This window comes from Chiloscyllium plagiosum, chromosome 31 (genome assembly GCF_004010195.1).
Source record: "Chiloscyllium plagiosum isolate BGI_BamShark_2017 chromosome 31, ASM401019v2, whole genome shotgun sequence".
In the NCBI taxonomy this organism is placed as follows: Eukaryota; Metazoa; Chordata; class Chondrichthyes; order Orectolobiformes; family Hemiscylliidae; genus Chiloscyllium; species Chiloscyllium plagiosum.
This window is the reverse complement of record NC_057740.1, coordinates 8,110,615-8,129,100: the sequence shown is the minus strand read 5'-3', so window position 1 is coordinate 8,129,100 and position 18,486 is coordinate 8,110,615. Positions and strand designations below refer to the sequence as shown.

Here is an 18,486-nt window from a genome sequence, read left to right as displayed (position 1 = left end):
ACTGAAGCAGTCCATGTTCAAGTGCAGCATGATCTAGATGATATCCAGGCTTGGGCTGACAAATGGCAAGTAACATTTGCACCATACAAATGCCTGGCAATGATCATTATTGGAAATAATCTCCAGCCACCATACCTTGACATTCAATGGCGTTACCATCCCTGATTTCCTCACTATCGAATCCTGCGGATTAGCATTAACCACAATCTCAACTGGACTTAACACACAATTAAAGTAGTTTCAAGAGCAGGTCTGAAGCTAGGAAAACTGTGGCAAGTAATTTATCTGGTGACTCCCTGAAGCCTGTCCACCATCTGCAAGGCACAAGTCAGGAGTGTATGGAAGCTTGACACCATCCAGGACAAAGCAACCCTTTTGATTAGCACCACATCCACAAGCATCCACTCTCTCACCACTGATTCTCAGCAGTGTGTACTATCTACAAGATGCACAGCAGATATTCACCAAAGATCCTCAGACAGCACCTTCCAATCCCCCAACCTCTTCCACCTAGAAGGACAAGGGCAGCAGATACATGGGAACTCCACCACCTGCAAGTTCCCCTCCAATCCACTCACTATCCTGACTTGGAAATATATCATCATTCCTGTAGTGTTGCTGAGTCAATATCCCGAAATTCCCTCCCAAAAGACATTGTGGGTGTACCTACAGCACGTGTACTGCAGCAGTTCAAGGAGGCAGCTCACCACCACCTTCTCAAGAGCAACTAGGCACAGAAAAAAAATGGAGGCCAGCCAGTGACGGTAAAACTGCGCAAGAGAATATAAAAAAGTACGGAGCTCAAAAATATCTTTTTGTTGTGATGATGCAATATTTCCAAGTCAGGATGGTGAGTGGGTTGAAGGGGAACTTGCAGGTGGTGGTGTTCCCATGTATCTGCTGCCCTTGTCCTTCTAGATGGAAGAGGTTGGGGGCTTGGAAAGTGCTGTCTGAGGATCTTTGGTGAATATCTGCTGTGCATCTTGTAGATAGTGCGCACTGCTGCTACTGAGGCTGCGGGTTATTAACAAAGATCCTAACTATGATGCCCAGAACCTCCCTAGAGTGTAAAAGCAACATAATAAAAACCAATTAGTTTCAGCCTCAATCCCTGGTCTGCACAAATATAAGTTGAGGCATCAGCAGAAAATAAATGATTTCAAGTTTCTACTCCTGCTTACTACGCTGAATCCCAATAATATTGGGCTTCACTGTCTAGGCTGCCGTTGTCTCATTGGGACTCACTCTGGAGGTCTATGTAACTGTGAAAATTAACCAATTGGATAAATTACTCAGAACCTTTTTCTACCTGTGGAACCCAGAATGAGCCGTAGCAGAGCCTGCTGAAGAGAAGAGAGGATAAAAAGCAAGAATATCCAATCTTATTTACTACTTGTCCAAGTGACATGCAGTGACAGTAAATCAACGCTGCACCAGCCTTTATTATTATATTGACATGCTGTCCAATTGGTATGTCAGACACCACTTTAGTGCTTGCACAGTCTAATTTAAGTCACGGTGCACTAAGCACTCTGACAGAACACTGGTACTCAATAGAACGAACAGGGCAGTATTCTGAATCAGCAGCTTTCAACTTGTGTTGCATTTTGACAAGTTGGCCTTTTAAGATTGCCAAGCAGTTCATTGTGGTCTATATGCTGTTTCTGAGTAAATCAAAACAGAGTCACAGGTTAGATGTTTACCTTACCACTGAAGCATTAAACTAGCATTGCAAATTAGCTCCTGATTTCATTTTCATTGGAACTAGGAATCGGGTATATTCTTGAAAAGGCTTTACACCAGGCTGGTGAATGAAGTATCTCTGCTGTAGACTGTGACAGCATGGGAGGAAGCACTTAAACGCATTACATTTATGGCACCGCTCTGACAAAACTCTCCATTTAATATTATTCCCCTGTTCCATCCTCACTCCTTTGTAAATTGATATTTTTCAGATACTTTGCTTTTAAAAGCTATTCAGGATTCTACTTCTGTAAGAACATATCACATTCTAATTAGCTCCAGTAAAAGAAAGCACTAACTTTATTGGATCATCTGAAATTTATGTCCCTTATTGTCAGCTCACCAGTTAGTGGAAATAGGTTTTTAGTATTTGCCTTATCAACATCTTTTCAACATTTTGAACACTTCTGTCAGAACTTGTGTTTAACTTCTCTGTCCTGGCGAATCTCTATTCATAGTTTCTCTACTTTTTAACTACTAAAAATCATTAGTTCTTGTATTGTTAAAGTTTACGTAATCTGTGTTTTCTCCATTGTAAGGGTGTCTTTCCTCAATGTTGAAAAATGTGGCTGATGTAGATCTGTACTCTGTATGTAGTTTACTACAGACTATTTAGTTAAGTTCACCAACCTTGAAAAAGGGCGCTTACAATACCTCTGTAATCTGTCAATATTTCTAGTTTACCAGGAATCCTATTCTATCTGCTGGGTAATTAATTAGTCACACAGAAATGGAATGTAATACATTGTTCTCATTCATGACAGTCATTCATTAATCCTGGATGGAGAATGTGCATGGTGGTCATATAAGGGCTGAAGCCTCATGTAAAATGGATCATTGGAACTAGGTAGAACGATAGTGCCTGACACCTGAATTCTGTACCCCAGCGATAACCAGTGTCTCACAAGAAGCTGGGAAAGTCGTGCAGTCAGGTTCACAGCCTGGTTTAATCTCCAATCAGCCGGGTGCTGCATCAAGCATCCGGGTCCTGGAAGAATCTTACATGATGGAAACTTGAGATGATTGACTTATGGCTATGGCTACTGCTTAATGCTGTTAACTGAACTAATGCTGATTGCAGAAGCTTAACTGCAGCATATGCAAAGATATTGCTGTTGTGTTGAATCTTGTTCCTTGAGTATAAGCTGGATCATACTGGAGTAAATCCTCACAATCTTTGGTTCGTGAAGACCAGCCTCAATAAGGTGATTGAAATGCTGACATCAGACTGCTGATTCTACGCAGACTGGTAATGGTTTACAAGTTCAGTTTTGCATTTCTGCTCCAAAGTCTTCTTTAAAGTCAGCTTCTCAGACACCATGTTACTCACAAGTCAGCAGGAAGATGCTGTACTTGATTCTCCAGGTGATTCTCGAATCAGCCAAGCTTCCAATGCAGTAAAATGTATTGAAAGCCTGGAATTCAGTCGAAGCAAAAATTGAATATCTCATTGCAGTAAATTGTGATGACAGTGAATAGCACAATGGTTCAGTGGTTAGCATTGCTGCCTCCCAGCGCTAGGGACTCAGGTTCAATTCCAACCTCGGGTGACTGTCTGTGTGGAGTTTGTACATTCTCCCTGTGTCTATGCAGGTTTCCTCCGGCTGCTCCGGTTTCCTGCCACAATCGAAAGATGTGCAGGTTAGGTGGATTGGCCATGCTAAATTGCCCATAGTGTCCAGGGATGTGCAAGGTAGCCATGGGAAATGCAGGGTTATAGGGTTGGTCTGGGTAGAATGCTCTTTGCAGGCTCAGTGTGGACTCAATCGCCCAATGGTCTGTTTCCACACTGTAGGGATTCTATCTGTAGAGTCAGCTGAATGCATACACTGATGGCAAGCTCAGTTTAGGGGAGTATGTCCAATCTGCCTTCTCCATTTCCTCTCTCTAATTGCATGACTCCATTGTTTGAGAGTAGGGGGAAGAGGTGCAGGACCTGATCCTAGATCCACACTTGAGAATGAGGCTTTCCATCAAGTGTGTTCACTTTTCTCTGTAAGGAAGTACTTCATCAGCTTACTAAGGCTAGGTTCACTGACTCAATGATGGGGAGAATTGAATTAATTTGAAAGATGTGCATCTAGTTTCCAGCTCACTGTTGCATTATTATAATTGTACAGTTAGATTAAGAAGTAGGTGAATGTGCCCCCCACTCGCACAGTCACACACCTCCAATGCCATTTTCCACATCTTTAGTGAAAGCTGAGGCCTCCAAGATATTTCTTGCATCTGATCACAATTTGTTCAGCGTGATTGGTCAGGTCTTGATGATGCTTTAATGGTATCATATTAAATTTAGCCATGGCTCATAGGAGAGACAATAATTTGCATCATTAAAAATACCATAAAGCAATACACAATTAAATTCAAAGATTAAGATGCTATCTGCAAAAATGAATTAATGGTCTTGCCAAAATGAGGACAGGCCGGAGAATTGACCTTGGCTGCATTGTGTCGTTTGTCTGAATATTCTTCATTTGGCAGGGAAATACACAGATGGCCCTTTAGTACATCAATTAGACGCATTTGTTTTCTTAAAAAATAGCAGTGGCTGCATAATCTGATTGACTGGTGGCAGCCTGTCATGGGTGAAGAAGACTGATTTGAGGAAACATGTTACAGCTTTAAAGAGCAATAAATCTGTTGCCTGGGCAACAATTGGTCATGCCTTTCCAGAGGATACATCATAATTTGGCTTCACTCTGAACCATGGAGGAATCTGGAACCTAGATATAACTGTGCAGAGTTAGAGGCAGGAGATGCTCCTCCAGTGATTGCCTGGCAAACATGGGATCCTTGCTAGCACCCTTACACCTTTTTTTTTAACTTAGGTGACCAAACACACCCAGAGAGAAACTTAGAAACTCAGATGGGAGGCAAAGCAGATTAGAGCAGGATTGCTTAATAATGTCCTTTTGGCCTGTGGTAATTGGACAGGCCCAGTGGTTGACCTTAGTTGCATGGAGGGAAAGAAAGGAACAGTAAGGTCACAGTGTGAGTGCATGAAGAAAAAGACCATCCCACAATCTATCAATGCTAGTTGCAGGAGTGAGTTGTGATGCTGTCAGTTCTGATTGCATTGAAGTTGGTGGCCATCTTTAATATTGTTATATTCAGAAGCCAGTTTATATCCTAGATCTCATTCCAGACTTGCATATGGTTAGAACATCAGAGAAGAGTCTTATGATTGTGAGGTATGATTGGAATTGGAGTCAAGTCTTGTGCATGTGTTATAAATGGGACTTCTGTTTGCAATTCAATTATTCAGTGTGTGAAAGTTATTCCTTGTGGAGTTAATAACAGTTCAAATGTCTGACTGTGCCAAAGGACTCTGTATCAGGTGGTTATCATTATACATTAGAACACAGTTTGTGCAGTGGAAATACTGGACTGTCTGGTATGTTGAATTCTTCCTATGTTTGCTTGTCTTTGCTCTTTCGATCCTGCACTGCTTTTCTCTGTCTTCCATTTGATTAGATTACACCTCTTAAAGTCCACGGCCCATTTCAAATCAGTTAGCGATCACACCAGAAAGGATATGGCGGCAGGACATATTTATTTTAGTTAACCTTTAATAATGAGGCTTTATGGGTAAATGTATCGGCTAGCCTTAACTAACATCTTCCACATCTATTCCCCCAGCTGATGATATGGGCTGTCCAATTCAACCAGTAATCCAGTGCAATTTTGGAAATTGCCAACAGCTATGGATTGAAGTCAGCATTCAATGTAGATCTTCAATTATTTTCAGAGCAGCTGTGGTCTCCTTGTGCTGTGTGGTTCAGCTTTATGACAGATTCTGCATTTGAGGCCACTTTGAATGTGGATTTTAGGAGGTTGCCCCCCCCATATTAAAGGAGTCTTTGTTAAATGTTTGATAAACTGGCTCAATTTTCTAATTTACATTCTCCCTTTTAGCATCTGTAATCTGGGCCAGTTGAGTTTTACACGTATATTTAAAAATCAGAGCCCCCTTCTCAGTGGGTTGGTGTAATCTAATTGTCGTTATGAACTGGAAGATGCAAATTATTGTGGCTTTTCGACATTTTGGCACAGATTATGGCTCTTGCCAAAATGGCAGATAATCTGTGCCTTCTTGCTCATTGGTGCTTTGGTGTCTGACACAGTGTAGCTTGCCTTGTGGAGGTTATTTGGTGATGAAGATCTTCCCACCCCCTCTCCCCTCCCCACCACCACACACCCCTCCCTGAATGTACTCACTGTCACATTCTTCTGTGAATCAGGGCTCGGAATCCTGCAAACTGTGTTGCCATGGAATATTCTAGAACATTCTATTCCCTTCCCTTCCCAAATTCAAACAAGATTAAAAGAACTCTCTATTCTTTTGATGGATGAACACTTGCAAAACACAACTGAAATTGAAGCCAGCTTCTTTTATTCCCCAGTGTCTTGAGTTTGGCCTTCAAGTTTCTGATCTAATCACAAAACTCTTCCTTTGAGTCTTGTCATTATTGTTTCTGTAACTTGAATGGTAACTTGGTTGGTATATGTTTTAAATACAAGTCTTAAGAAAAGCCATTTGTCGTGACATACAACATTACATTAGTAATGAGGGCCGGCTAATTACATTATGATCATAACTCTATTCACAATGAGAATCAACTTGGCATGTCTCTTGGCTTATGCCCGAAACATCGATTCTCCTGCTCCTTGGATGCTGCCTGACCTGCTGCGCTTTTCTAGCAACACATTTTTCAGCTCCATAACAGCACAGACTTGATGGGCCAAAAGGCCTCTTCTCCACTATAAGATTCTATGAACAAAGTCTGTCTCCTAGACAGGAAAGGTCACTTACACTCATCTGTCCAAAGCTTCTGAAAAAACACTCAACGTACTACACATTACTTTATTGGGCAGTGATTTTTAGACAATTATGGCAGCCGTTTGTCATGTAGTATATTCCAGAAGTTACTGTGCTCCAAATGTGTTGGTATTGGTCAAGGGAGGACGATGGGGAGAACTCACTCCCTTCTTGAATATAGTGTAATGAGATCTTTACATATCCATCCAAACAGGTAGATGAGACCCCCAGCTTATCACTGAAATTCAGTAACCGCACATGAAGCAATGCCTCACTACCACACTGAAATGTGAACCTAGGTTACTTCCTCAAGTGTTGTTTGAATGAGCAAGGGTAAGAGTAGCATCAGCTTAGTGGCTGGGCTTTAATTATATGATCAGACATAGCTGACTGGGAACACTGTTGAAGGTTGTATATAGATACACACTAAAATGATGAAACATCCATTGATCAGGATCTCCTGTGTTTAGCCTTGCCATCCCTGATCAATGAAATATTGAAGTCTTGCAAAATAAGAAGAAAGTTCTTTATCTTAATTTCTTAGGAATGGGCTGTCTTATGTTATTGCAGCTGATATCTAAAGAAGAGCCAGGTAAGGCACAGTGGCTTAGTGGTTAGCACTGCTAGCTCACAGCACCAGGGAACCGGGTTTGATTGCACCTTTGGGCGACTGTCTGTGTGGAGTTTGCACATTCTCCACTTGCCTGTGTGGTTTCCACCAGGTTACCTCCCACAGTCTAACGATGTGCAGGTGATGGGGATTGGCCACACTAAAGTGCCCATGGTGTTCAGGGATGTACAGGCTAGTTGGATTAGCCATGAGAAATGCAGGTTGCAGGGGTAGGGAAGAGGTGGGTCTGGGTAGGATGCTCTTTGGAGGGTTTGTGTTACTTGATAGGCCGAATGGCTTGCTTCCATACTGTAGGGATTCTATGATTCTATAGTGGATGCATTGGTTGTAATCTTTTACAATTGTCTAGATTCTGTAAAGGATCCAGCAGATTGCAAAACTACAAATGTAACATGATCATCAAGAAGGAAGTGAGAAAGGAAACTGTAGGCTAGTTAGTCGAACATCTTTCATTGGGTAAATACTAGAACCCTTACAAAAGCGGCATTAACAGGTCATTTATAAAATCATTGTGCAATCAGGCTGAGTCAGTGTACTTTCTCAGAAGACATCAGGAGTTGTCAAACTGTAACCAATGGAGTGTTACAGGGATCTTTGCCGGCCCCTCAATTATTAACAATCTGCATCAGTGTCTTGATTGAAGCCACCAGCTGAATTATAGCCAAATGTATTCAGAAAACAAAGATAGGTAGATAAACAAGTTATCAGAATACAGTGCCAAGGGGTGTGAGCAAAGAATTGGCAGATGGCATGTGATGTGGGAAAGTGTGGGTGTACACACTTCTGGGAAGAATGGGAAAACAGCCTGTTATGTAAATGCACAGAGACTGCAGAATGCCGCAATTTGGAGGGACCCGATGTCCTTTTGCATGAATCACAAAAAGTTAGCATGCAGATCCAGCAAGTGATTAGGATGGCAAACAGAAGGTTGGGACTTTATTGCAAGCGGGTTTGGGTATGAAAGTTGAGATGTCTTGCTGCAACTGTACAGGACATTGGTGAAACTGCACATAGACTACATGTATAATTCTGAACTGCTCATTTAAGGAGCTGTTTAAGAAGGGGTTGTCTTATAAAAAAAGATGTTGAGCAGGCTGGGCCTGTATTCATTAGATATGTAAAAATGAGAGGTAATCTTATTAATACATTAAAGATTCTGAGGGGGCTTGACAAAGCAGATGTTGGGTGAATATATCCTTTTGTGAGGGAGTTTCTGACTAGGTGATGCAGTTTAAAAATAAAGCCAATCTCATTTAGGGCAGAGATTAGGGGAGTTATTGATCTGAAGTTGCTAGTTTTTGGAATTTTCTTCCAGGGAGAGCAGTGGACATTGAGTATATTCACAGCTGAGTTAGGCAGAATATTGACCCACAAGGAAATCAAAGATTATGGGTCAAACAGGAAACCAGAGTTAAGGTCATGATCAGATCAGCTATGATCTTATTTAGTGACAGAGCAGGTTTGAGGAGTTACTCCTCCTTATGATCCATTGAGGAGTGCTTTGCACAAGCATTACTCCTATCCTGGTATTGGACAACAATCCCTCACAAACAAAGAGCCAAGGGAAATATTCTCTGTCACTGCCATAGCCTCATTAAAATGCACTGCTCATTTGTAGAAATTTATTGTTAAATTGCCTGTATTTGGCTGGTTAACATTCTACAAATATGCTACTTCTCCTGCCCCTCTACAGAAGTAGCCCTTTTAAGGGTAGTTGAGTTTCTGCTATGTTTTGCAAGTGTCTTTTTTTCAGCTCCTTCACCCCTCTTCTACCCTTACTGTCATCCTTTACGCTATTTTCAATCTTCGGGCTCTTAGTTGTTTCCCTCAAGCCTTGATCCACACATCCCTGTAGTCTCAATCACAAACAGATTGATGGTGCTTCTCTTTAATTTATTGCCAGTTCTGTAAACCCCTCTCCTCTCCCATCTCAATCACCATGGTAACTCTATGTATGCATCTCATATTCGACCTCTGCGTCTCTTTTGCAAACTGTATCTTGTACGTGTATGTTCCTGGAGCCTCTCCCATCCGGTGCTTGCTGGTGGTAATAGTCCAATATGAAAGATGCGAGGATCATGTGGCTTTGCTGTATCGCATCCACTGTAGGACCGTCTGCTTACCACACTGTCCACCGCTGATGAACCAACCACTTTCTGATGTCCATGTTGTATCTGCAAGAGGATGAATAGGGTAGAGTGGGAGAGGGGGTCATGCCATCAGATCAATTCAGAAAATCCCACCCAACTCAATGCTTGTAACTCTTCAGTACGCTTCAGTCTGAAAGGTCTTGTGTCATAAGAACCTAATTCATTTTTGTTTGTTATGTCACACAATACAAGTCATATTCAGAGAAATTAGGTTGATGCTCCTTTCCATTAGGATAGATAAAAGGAGCAAAATCATTTTGAGAATCTGAAATTGGCAGCTTTGATCAATTGAGGGCTTAATCCCCCATTCTGCATATTCTGGTATGGTCCAGTGACCATTTCCTTGGGAAAACAATAATCCAGAATTAATTTTCTGAGATCTGAAGTTTATTTTCAAAAATTTTCTTGTTTATTGCCTTTTATCTTCTCAAATAATGAAATATAATCTAAAAGTGCTAAAAGTTAGATCACTGGAGAGCTCTGATTTCTCTGTGAAGAATCCTACTTTAATCTTTTCTTTGCCATATACATTCTGTGGTTAAAAAAGCGAGACCATTTCCCATGAGCCTAATGGTGTCAGCCCAATACCCACTTCTGAAAATCATTTGCAAGTGACTTAGAGAGGTCTTCCTCACAGAAATGCAACTTATAACAGATATCAAGCCACTTGTGACATGTCTTCTCTTCAACTCTGGTGCTTGCTAAGCCTGGGTTTGAACTGACTCTGGAAACTTGACCAATCTGGCCATCAAGTGAAGGCAAGAAAATGTGGACAAGCGAAGGTTCATCGCAGGTGGATGATTGTAGTTTTTCAGAAATAAAAATCCATTACAAATGGCACATTGGCAGACCAATCTGCTGCTCTTCCAGTAAGCCCAAACCCCTTTTACTTGGAGCCCCGGGCAGCCATTTTATTATCAATGCCACAGTAAAAATCTAACATTGGAAGACTGAAAGCAACCCCTCTACCAATCTCTTAGCGTTTTGCAGATAATTGTTGTGCTTGGAGTTAACAGAGTTTGGGGGAAAGGGTGAGAAATTGGTAGAATTTTGGAAACTGTTGTAGATGGAACATGGACAACCAAAGTATGTTGTATTGGTGGCACTTTATGGGTGAATATTTAGGAACTGGTGATAAGTGGCATGCCATTATGATTTAAGTGTGCAAAAAAAACCTGAGAGTAATTTACGCGAAAGTGTGGGACTCTCCAGGTTTATGAGTCTGTGCGTTTCTTAAAGTGGGCCTGTACTTGTGGATTGGGGATGTGAGTGTGGCACAGGCTTAATATTGGTGCATACAGTACCTGTGCCTGAACAGTTAGCCCCTGCCCCCTCTCGTCCCCTTCTCCCTCCCTCTGTCTCTCTTTCTCTCTCTCTGTCTCTCTCTCTCTCTATATATATATCTATCTCTCTCTTTCTCTCTCTCTCTCTCTATATATATCTCTGGCTGTCACTACTGGCAAGTCCTTTTGTACCATCCCTTGCCTATGTGTCTGCATGAAAAACCCCAGTGTCCCTTTAACCCCCCACTCTTACCTCCCCCCATATGTTGTCCATGCCGCAACTCTTGTCTTGTCCCACGTGCATCCATGTTCGACTGTGTAAGGTCTTGAGGCTGCATCCACTTCCAAGCAAAGGAGATGCACTACCTGTTGGTGTAGTCAACGTTTCTTTTAGAGTTTTTAATTTTTTAAAAATTTTGTTATTATTTTTATTTGGTTTTCTTTTCTTTATCTGCCAGGACTGCTGCGATGTGACAATGTGAGCCACATTCTGTCACATCGGCTGGAAGTAACGCAGCATTGAAGTGGGTCCCTCCCCAATCCATCTGGGCATGCTAGCAATCCTCCAGTTATATATTCCTATGTGCATATATATATATTTATATATCTCTCTACCTTCTGCATGGTGTCTGTGAACTGATAGATGCATCTATTTGATGGATCCTTGTAATATCTTGAAAAGGCTTTGTACAGTTGATATACCTGCACCACAAAAATTTCATTAGTGTTTCTCATCTTTATTGTTCCGGCCACCTCCAACACATCACAGCTGCTGAACCAGTGGAAGCACTTCAGCTGCAGTCCGTTCCCCATTCAATGGATTTGGCGCCCAGTAGTTTCATTTTCCAATCAACAGTGATGCTGAACTGGGTTGGATAAGGCCAACATCTCAGTCATCGACACTTGGCTGTTGCTTTAAGCAGTAAACAGAACTTCTGGTGGTTTGGGGAGGGAGATGGGAGTTTGTGCAAACTATCAGCTTTTCAGCAAAATGGAAGAGGGAGAGGGAAGTGTTCCATTGACAACATCAGTAAGGCTCATAAAGAGCTTTCTTTATATTTAAAACAAAATCAGCTCTGCGTATCCCTTGTTGGGTGCATTGAATAAAAATGAAATCAGGCAGCCAAAACCATTGACTTGAGTCTCTCCAAACCTGCCATTCACTCTGGCAGGCACAAACATTTCAAAACATATCTTTAGCATGACTAAATGCTATCTGATGAATAAATGGAGACTTTTTTAAAAATGAGCTTGTGTCTAAATTGCATAAAAACCCTTAAAGGTCATGTAAAGATGATCCCATCCAGCAGGGATGCAGCAAGTACATGGATCCCACAGTATATTTGTACCAGTTGATCCAATATCCTGAATAAGAAGAAAATCTTTTATTTGAACCGCCATTGTGAATTTACAATCTTCCAGTTGTCTGCTCGGTTGTCAATGGTGAGGCCAACCTATCGGTCCATTTTTGATGATGTCATTCAAAGCTGTAAAGGTCTGGGCTCCCACAAGGGCAGATTTTTGGAGCCACTGAGCTATCCCTGGAGGTGGAGCTTCTTTATTTAATTCGTTCATGGCAATCGCCATTCTCACTTTGGAGGATTATTGAGCAGGACCACTAAGAGTAGATCACCAAATCTGCTAAGAGTAGATCACTACATAATTAATAAAGAATCAGTGACGCTGAAAGACATTGCCCTGTTAGCCAGGCTGTTCAGATGATGTCATCCAAAACTGCCCAAGTCCAGGAGCTAGATGTATTTGAAGCTGATGTGAGACTATTATATAAAGGAAAGACCATCAAAATTGGAGCAAATTTATGCAGAGTTAATTTGGTGAACAGGCTACACTACATGCCTTTGAGGGGTGATGTGGAGCAGTGATTTGATTCGCAAAAAGAATGATCCTATTTTTCCCACATTGCCTTACACAAAAAAGGGATAAGTGGAGTTTTTAACATTGCCTTTTCCCAATTGTGAAGAATGTCTTCCTTTATCGGCATATACAGCAAAAAATGCAGGTGCAAACATACATTTAACATCTACCTGATCAATTGTTTTAGTTACTTTAGAAAATCTCCTGAACAAATTATTTGAAGGGCAAAGCATTTCCTCCTGTTGTAGAATGCTGCCAATGGGCCCCAGTCAAAACATACCCATGGAAACAAAGTAACTGGTGATGTCACATTACTGAGAGCTCAGCATATGCCTGTATTTCTGAAATTCACAACTTGCTTTCTCCCCACCTCCATCCTTGCCCCGCCATCTTACCAACATGCATTTAAGATGAGAAACTAACTAATAAATTTTTGTGCCTCTCAATGTGCTGTGATGGGTCTCAGACTGGTCACTCAAGACTTGTGCTACGAATGTGCTTTCTGTGGACTCATTTTGTTACTGTGCTGAACCTTTCAAATGCTGCCAACACTTATTTTCTTGCTTGTTGTTACCTTTCTGTGTCCCGCCTTCAGTTCGGCGTGTTCCACCTAGGTTCTCCATCAGCCCTCCAATCACCCAAGAGATTGTGCCCGGTGGGAGTGTGAACATTACCTGTGTTGCCGTGGGCTCCCCAATGCCCTATGTGAAGTGGATGTTGGGAACTGAAGATTTGACACCAGAGGATGACATGCCCGTTGGCCGCAATGTTCTGGAGCTGAACAGTATCCGGGAGTCTGCTAACTACACATGTGTGGCAATGTCCAGTCTCGGGGTGATTGAAACTGTCTCGCAGATTATTGTGAAAGGTAATCAAAATGGATGTCAAATGACTCACATGTTCCAAAGCACTTTATAACCATTTAAGTACTCTTGAAACATAGGTATTATTGTAACGTAAGAAACTCAGTAGCCAATTTATGTCCAGCAGGTTATCGAAGAATGTAACATGATAGTTATTGATGTTGAATGAGGGATAAAGATTGACCAGGGATAACTCACATTGTCTTTGAAATAACGCTTTGGGATAATTTAGATCCACTTGAGAGTGCAGATGGGGGTCTCTGTTTAATGTCTTATCCAATTCCAACTGTTCAGCACTCGTACTGCATGAGAGCGTCAGTTGAAATCATAAGCTAAACTCTTTGACAGAGACTTGAATCCACATCTTTTGACATATTGGTGAGCTACCCACTGAGAACCTTGGGCAGCATGGTGGCTCAGTGGTTAGCACTGCTGCCTCGCAGCTTCAGAGACCAGGATTCGATTCCACCCTCGGGTGACTGACTGTGTGGAGTTTGCACGTTCTCCCCGTGTCTGCGTGGGTTTCCTCCAGGTGCTCTGGTTTCCTCCCACAGTCCAAAGACATACAGACTCAGCAGATTGGTCATGCTGCAATCGCCCCATGGTGCCCAAGGGTGTGCAGGCTAGGTGAGTTAGCCATGGAAAATGTAGGGTTACAGGGAAAAGGGTAACGGGGGTGGGTCTGGGTATGATCCTCTTCGGAGGGTTGTTGTGAATGTGATGGGCCAAATGGCTTGCTTCCACACTGTGGGATTTCTATGATTCTAACCACAGTGGTATCTATCCTACCAACAGACAAAAAAAAACCCTTTCTCAAATACCATGAGATTGAAGATGATGCAAATGAGATTAGTTTTATATTGTGGGTAGATTAGGGTCAGAACATGAATTACCTTGGTTTGAAACCTTTTCATGTATGTTTTAACCATGTCTGACTATTAATATTCCCAGCACTTCCAAAACCTCCAGGAACTCCGATAGTTGTTGAGACCACTGCCACCAGTGTGACTTTAACATGGGATTCCGGTAACCCTGATCACATCAACTACTACATCATTGAGTACAGGCCGAAGAACACGGATGTTCTCTATCAGACCATAGATGGCATTCAAACCCTTCGTTACAGCATCGGTGGATTGAGCCCGTATTCTGACTATGAGTTCAGGATCTCAGCTGTCAATTCCATCGGGCAGGGTCCTCCCAGTGAGACAGTGGAGACGAGGACTGGTGAGCAGGTGCCCTCCAGCTCTCCTCGGAATGTCCAGGCACGGATGCTGAGTGCGACCACAATGCTGATTCAGTGGGAGGAGCCTGAAGAGCCCAATGGTCAAATCCGTGGTTACCGGGTCTATTACACAATGGAACCACAGCAGCCCGTGAGCAACTGGCAGAAGCACAATCTGGATGACAGCCTCCTAACCACCGTTGCCAACTTGATACCACAGACCACATACAGTGTCAAGGTCTTGGCTTTCACCTCTGTTGGGGATGGGCCGCTGTCACCTGAGATTCAGGTCAAAACCCAGCAGGGAGGTAAGTGTATTTGGCAGATTAGTTGCTTGCCATCTTCCTCCTAAGACTGATGGTACATGAAAGGGAAGATTCCAGGTTTGAGACTTCCTTTTACTAATTCTCACATCAATACCTCTTTTAAAATGAATCTTTTCTCCTTCCTGACAGTAATCATTGGCTTTTTTTTCAATCATCAGCTGACAATTGAACTGGGAAAATTTGTTGAATTTAATAAGAGTTTGAGGCCCAAATAAAGGGTTTTGAGAAAGAGTTAGCTGAAACTTGGAGCCCTAGAGTACACATTGATTGATTTGGTTGGATCATTGCACTGTGTGGAGATAATTATTTCAGGAAGAAAATTTCAGTCAAATAATAATCTCTCTCCCCTGCTCCATGTAAACATAATGGCATTAATAATGAGTGTATCAGTTTCTCCAGGTCATTTCAACCTGAAATGTTTCACAAAATTATTCTTCTTATTTCTCCTCCTTGTCTCCGAGAAGCAGTACTTCCATGTTAGCAACATCACCTGACCCAGCATATCCCTGGATTTACTCATGGGCAGATTTCCCGTGCAGAGTTTATAATCATTCTTAAAAACAAAACCTGAAAGAATTGCAGATGCTGGAAATCAAAAACAAGAACAGAAATTGCTAGAAAACTCAGCAGGTCTCACAGCATCTGTAGAGACAAATTAGAGTTAATGTTTTGGTTCCAGCCATCCTCCTTCAGAATATTCTGAATGAAAGTTAACTCTGCTTTCTCTCCATAGATGCTGCCAGCCCTCATAGAGTCATAGAGGTGTAGAGCAAGGAAACAGACCCTTGGGTCCAACTTGTCCATACCAACCAGATATCCTAAATTAATCAAGTCCCGTTTGCCAGCACTTGGACCATATCCCTCTAAAGCCTTCTTATTCATATACCCATCCAGATGCCTTTAAAGTGTTGTAATGGTACCAGCCTTCATCACTTCCTCTGGCAGCTCATTCCATACACAGAGCATCCTCTGTGTGAAGAAGCTGCCCCTTAGGTCCCTTTTTATATCTTTCCCCTCTCACCTTAAACCAATGCCCTCTATTTCTGGACTCCCCCACCCCAGGGAAAAGTCCTTGTCGATTCATCCTATCCATGCCCCTCATGATTTTATAAACCCCTATACGGTCACTCCTCAGCCTCCAATCCTCCAGGGAAAACAGCCCCACCCTATTCAGCGTCTCCCTATAGCTCAAACCCTCCAACCCTGGCAACATTCTAAACCCTTTCAAGTTTACAGCATCCTTCCTATAGGAAGGAGGCCAGAATTGCACACAGTATTCCAGTAGTGGCCTAACTAATGTCCTGTACAGCTGCAACATAACCTTGCAGTTCCGACATGGTGTACTAATAACGGCAAGTATACCAAATACCTTCTTCACCATACTATCCACCTACGACTCTCCCTGTATTCCATGTGATCTAACCTTGTTAACCAATTTATCATTAGGAACCTTGTCGAATGCCTTCTGCTGAGCGTTTCCAGCAATTTCAGTTTTGCTGTAGCCTCTCTTGTTCAAAATAAGTAAAAATGACAACTCCTCTTTTGAATTCCATGCTGGGATTTGGTACTCGCTTGCATTATTTGCCTATTCCCAGCAATCTAGAGAAGGTGGTGGTGTTCCTTCTAAGACTAAATGCCTTGTCAGGCTACATCAGAGTGTGATTAGAACTTAATCACACTGGTGTAGGACTGGAATCGCATCAAGAACTGACAGGTAAATACCTTTTGTTTTGACTTGATTGTTGGAAGACCCAGCCCCTTGAACTCGTCACTGTGACTCAGTACTGGAGGAGGAGCTGCTCCGAATCATTGATTGTTCCTTCATTGTCCTAGCTCATATACCAAGCATGGAAAACGCCCAGTGACAGGCTCAAACCAGGAGGCTGGAATAGCAGCTTGGTCTGAATCTCCCTGGAATATTTGTGGGATTTCTTGACAGGCTGTACTCTTCAGCAGAACGCCCTGGCAGTACTCACTATATAAAACAGAGATTGAAGATTTGTACTCCATGCATCTTCCTGTATTATGTGGATCTATAGTATGCATGTGTCATTTCAGACTTCTGCCCCTCAGATCCAATTTCTCTACATTGTGCACATTACCAACCTCGACTTGTAACTGGGAGAGAAATACAAAGTGATTGGCCAATGGACAAAACCAATTCCCCAGCTCGTTTGTATCTCAGAAAGCCTTTTGGATGATTAGGTTACTTACAGTGTGGAAACAGGCCATTCGGCCCAACAAGTCCACAACGACCCGCCGAAGAGCAACCCACCCACACCCATTCCCCTACACCTAACACTGCAGGCAATTTAGCATGGCCAATTCACCTAACCTGCACATCTTTGTGACTGTGGGAGGAAACCCACACAGACACGGGGAGAATGTGCAAACTCCACACAGCCAGTTGCCCGAAGCAGGAATTGAATCCAGGGCTCTGACACTGTGAGGCAGCAATGCTAACCACTGTGCTACCATGTCATCCTAAATGTGAGGGTAATTGCAAACCCCTGAGTTTCAAATATGATTTGAGACCCAACATCATGTGAAAAGGTGATTTTCGCCAATTGCTCTCACTTCAGACCAGACAATGCTCAAGCTTCTTTGTTTGAATGTTTATTCATGCACTCCTGGAAGGTCTACCCATCAAGGATGGTGTGCAACACAAACATTACTATAAAAGACAATGGATGTATTACATTTCTGCTGGTAACATGTTTCCAATCAAAACATTGCACATTCGATTGCACACTCGGGTGATGGTCTGTGCAGAGATTACACATTCTCCCTGTGTCTGCGTGGACCTCCTCCGGTGCTCCGGTTACCTCCCACAGTCCAAAGATGTGCAGGTTAGACAGATTGGCCATGCTAAAATGCCCCATAGAGACCAGGGATGTGTGAGTTAGCCACGTGGGGTAACGAAGATAGGGTTGGAGGCTAGGTTTGGGTGAGGTGCTCTTTGGAGGGTCAGTGGACACTCGCTGGGCCGAATGGCCTTGTGTAGGGATTAGATGACTATATTATCCAATCATATTCAATCTATTCTTCAATCATATTCAATTCTAATAACCCATAATGATCAAAAACCCTACACTGTCCTTTTTCATGCATATATATAATAACTCTATTGTTTTGTAATTGAGCCTGGAAAGGAAAGCATCAAAGCATTGCACGTTATGACCAAATATATACATATATCATATACACAATGCAGTGTTGACAGCTCCACATATGGAAACGTGAATTGTCACTTGTATGTCATTCCTCAACTTTTCTTTCTGCAATAAAATGAAAAACACAACAATGAACCTGCAGATGTTTTCATTTCGAATTTAAAACTGCACTCATTGAGGAGGAGATAATAAAAGTTGGTATGGAGCACGAACTATGAAGGCAGAATGTGAGGGGCAGCATTGGTGAGGATGGGGAGCAGGCGAAGCTATGAGGACGGGGTGTGGAGATGTGAGGGTGGGAAGTGGGATTGGTGAAGTTGGTTAGTGGGGTCAGGAGCTGTGAGGGTGGGGATGGGAACTGTGAGAGTGAGGAGTAGGGGGAAGCTCTGAGAGTG

The 18,486-nt window shown here is 42.5% G+C and overlaps 1 protein-coding gene across 18 annotated transcripts in view; it reads left to right on the top strand.

Annotated features, from left to right (window-relative positions):
* Nucleotides 1-18,486, top strand: part of LOC122565203 (receptor-type tyrosine-protein phosphatase S-like) — a 210,088-nt gene that overhangs the window by 28,985 nt on the left and 162,617 nt on the right. For 17 of the 18 annotated variants that reach the window (XM_043720928.1, XM_043720933.1, XM_043720934.1 and 14 more), the window contains 2 exons: nucleotides 13,100-13,372; nucleotides 14,319-14,900. In XM_043720928.1, coding sequence (XP_043576863.1) covers nucleotides 13,100-13,372; nucleotides 14,319-14,900 — 855 coding nt within the window. Of the gene's footprint in view, nucleotides 1-970; nucleotides 2,993-13,099; nucleotides 13,373-14,318; nucleotides 14,901-18,486 lie in introns of those variants that run through there. The other variant, XM_043720942.1, reaches the window with a different exon arrangement.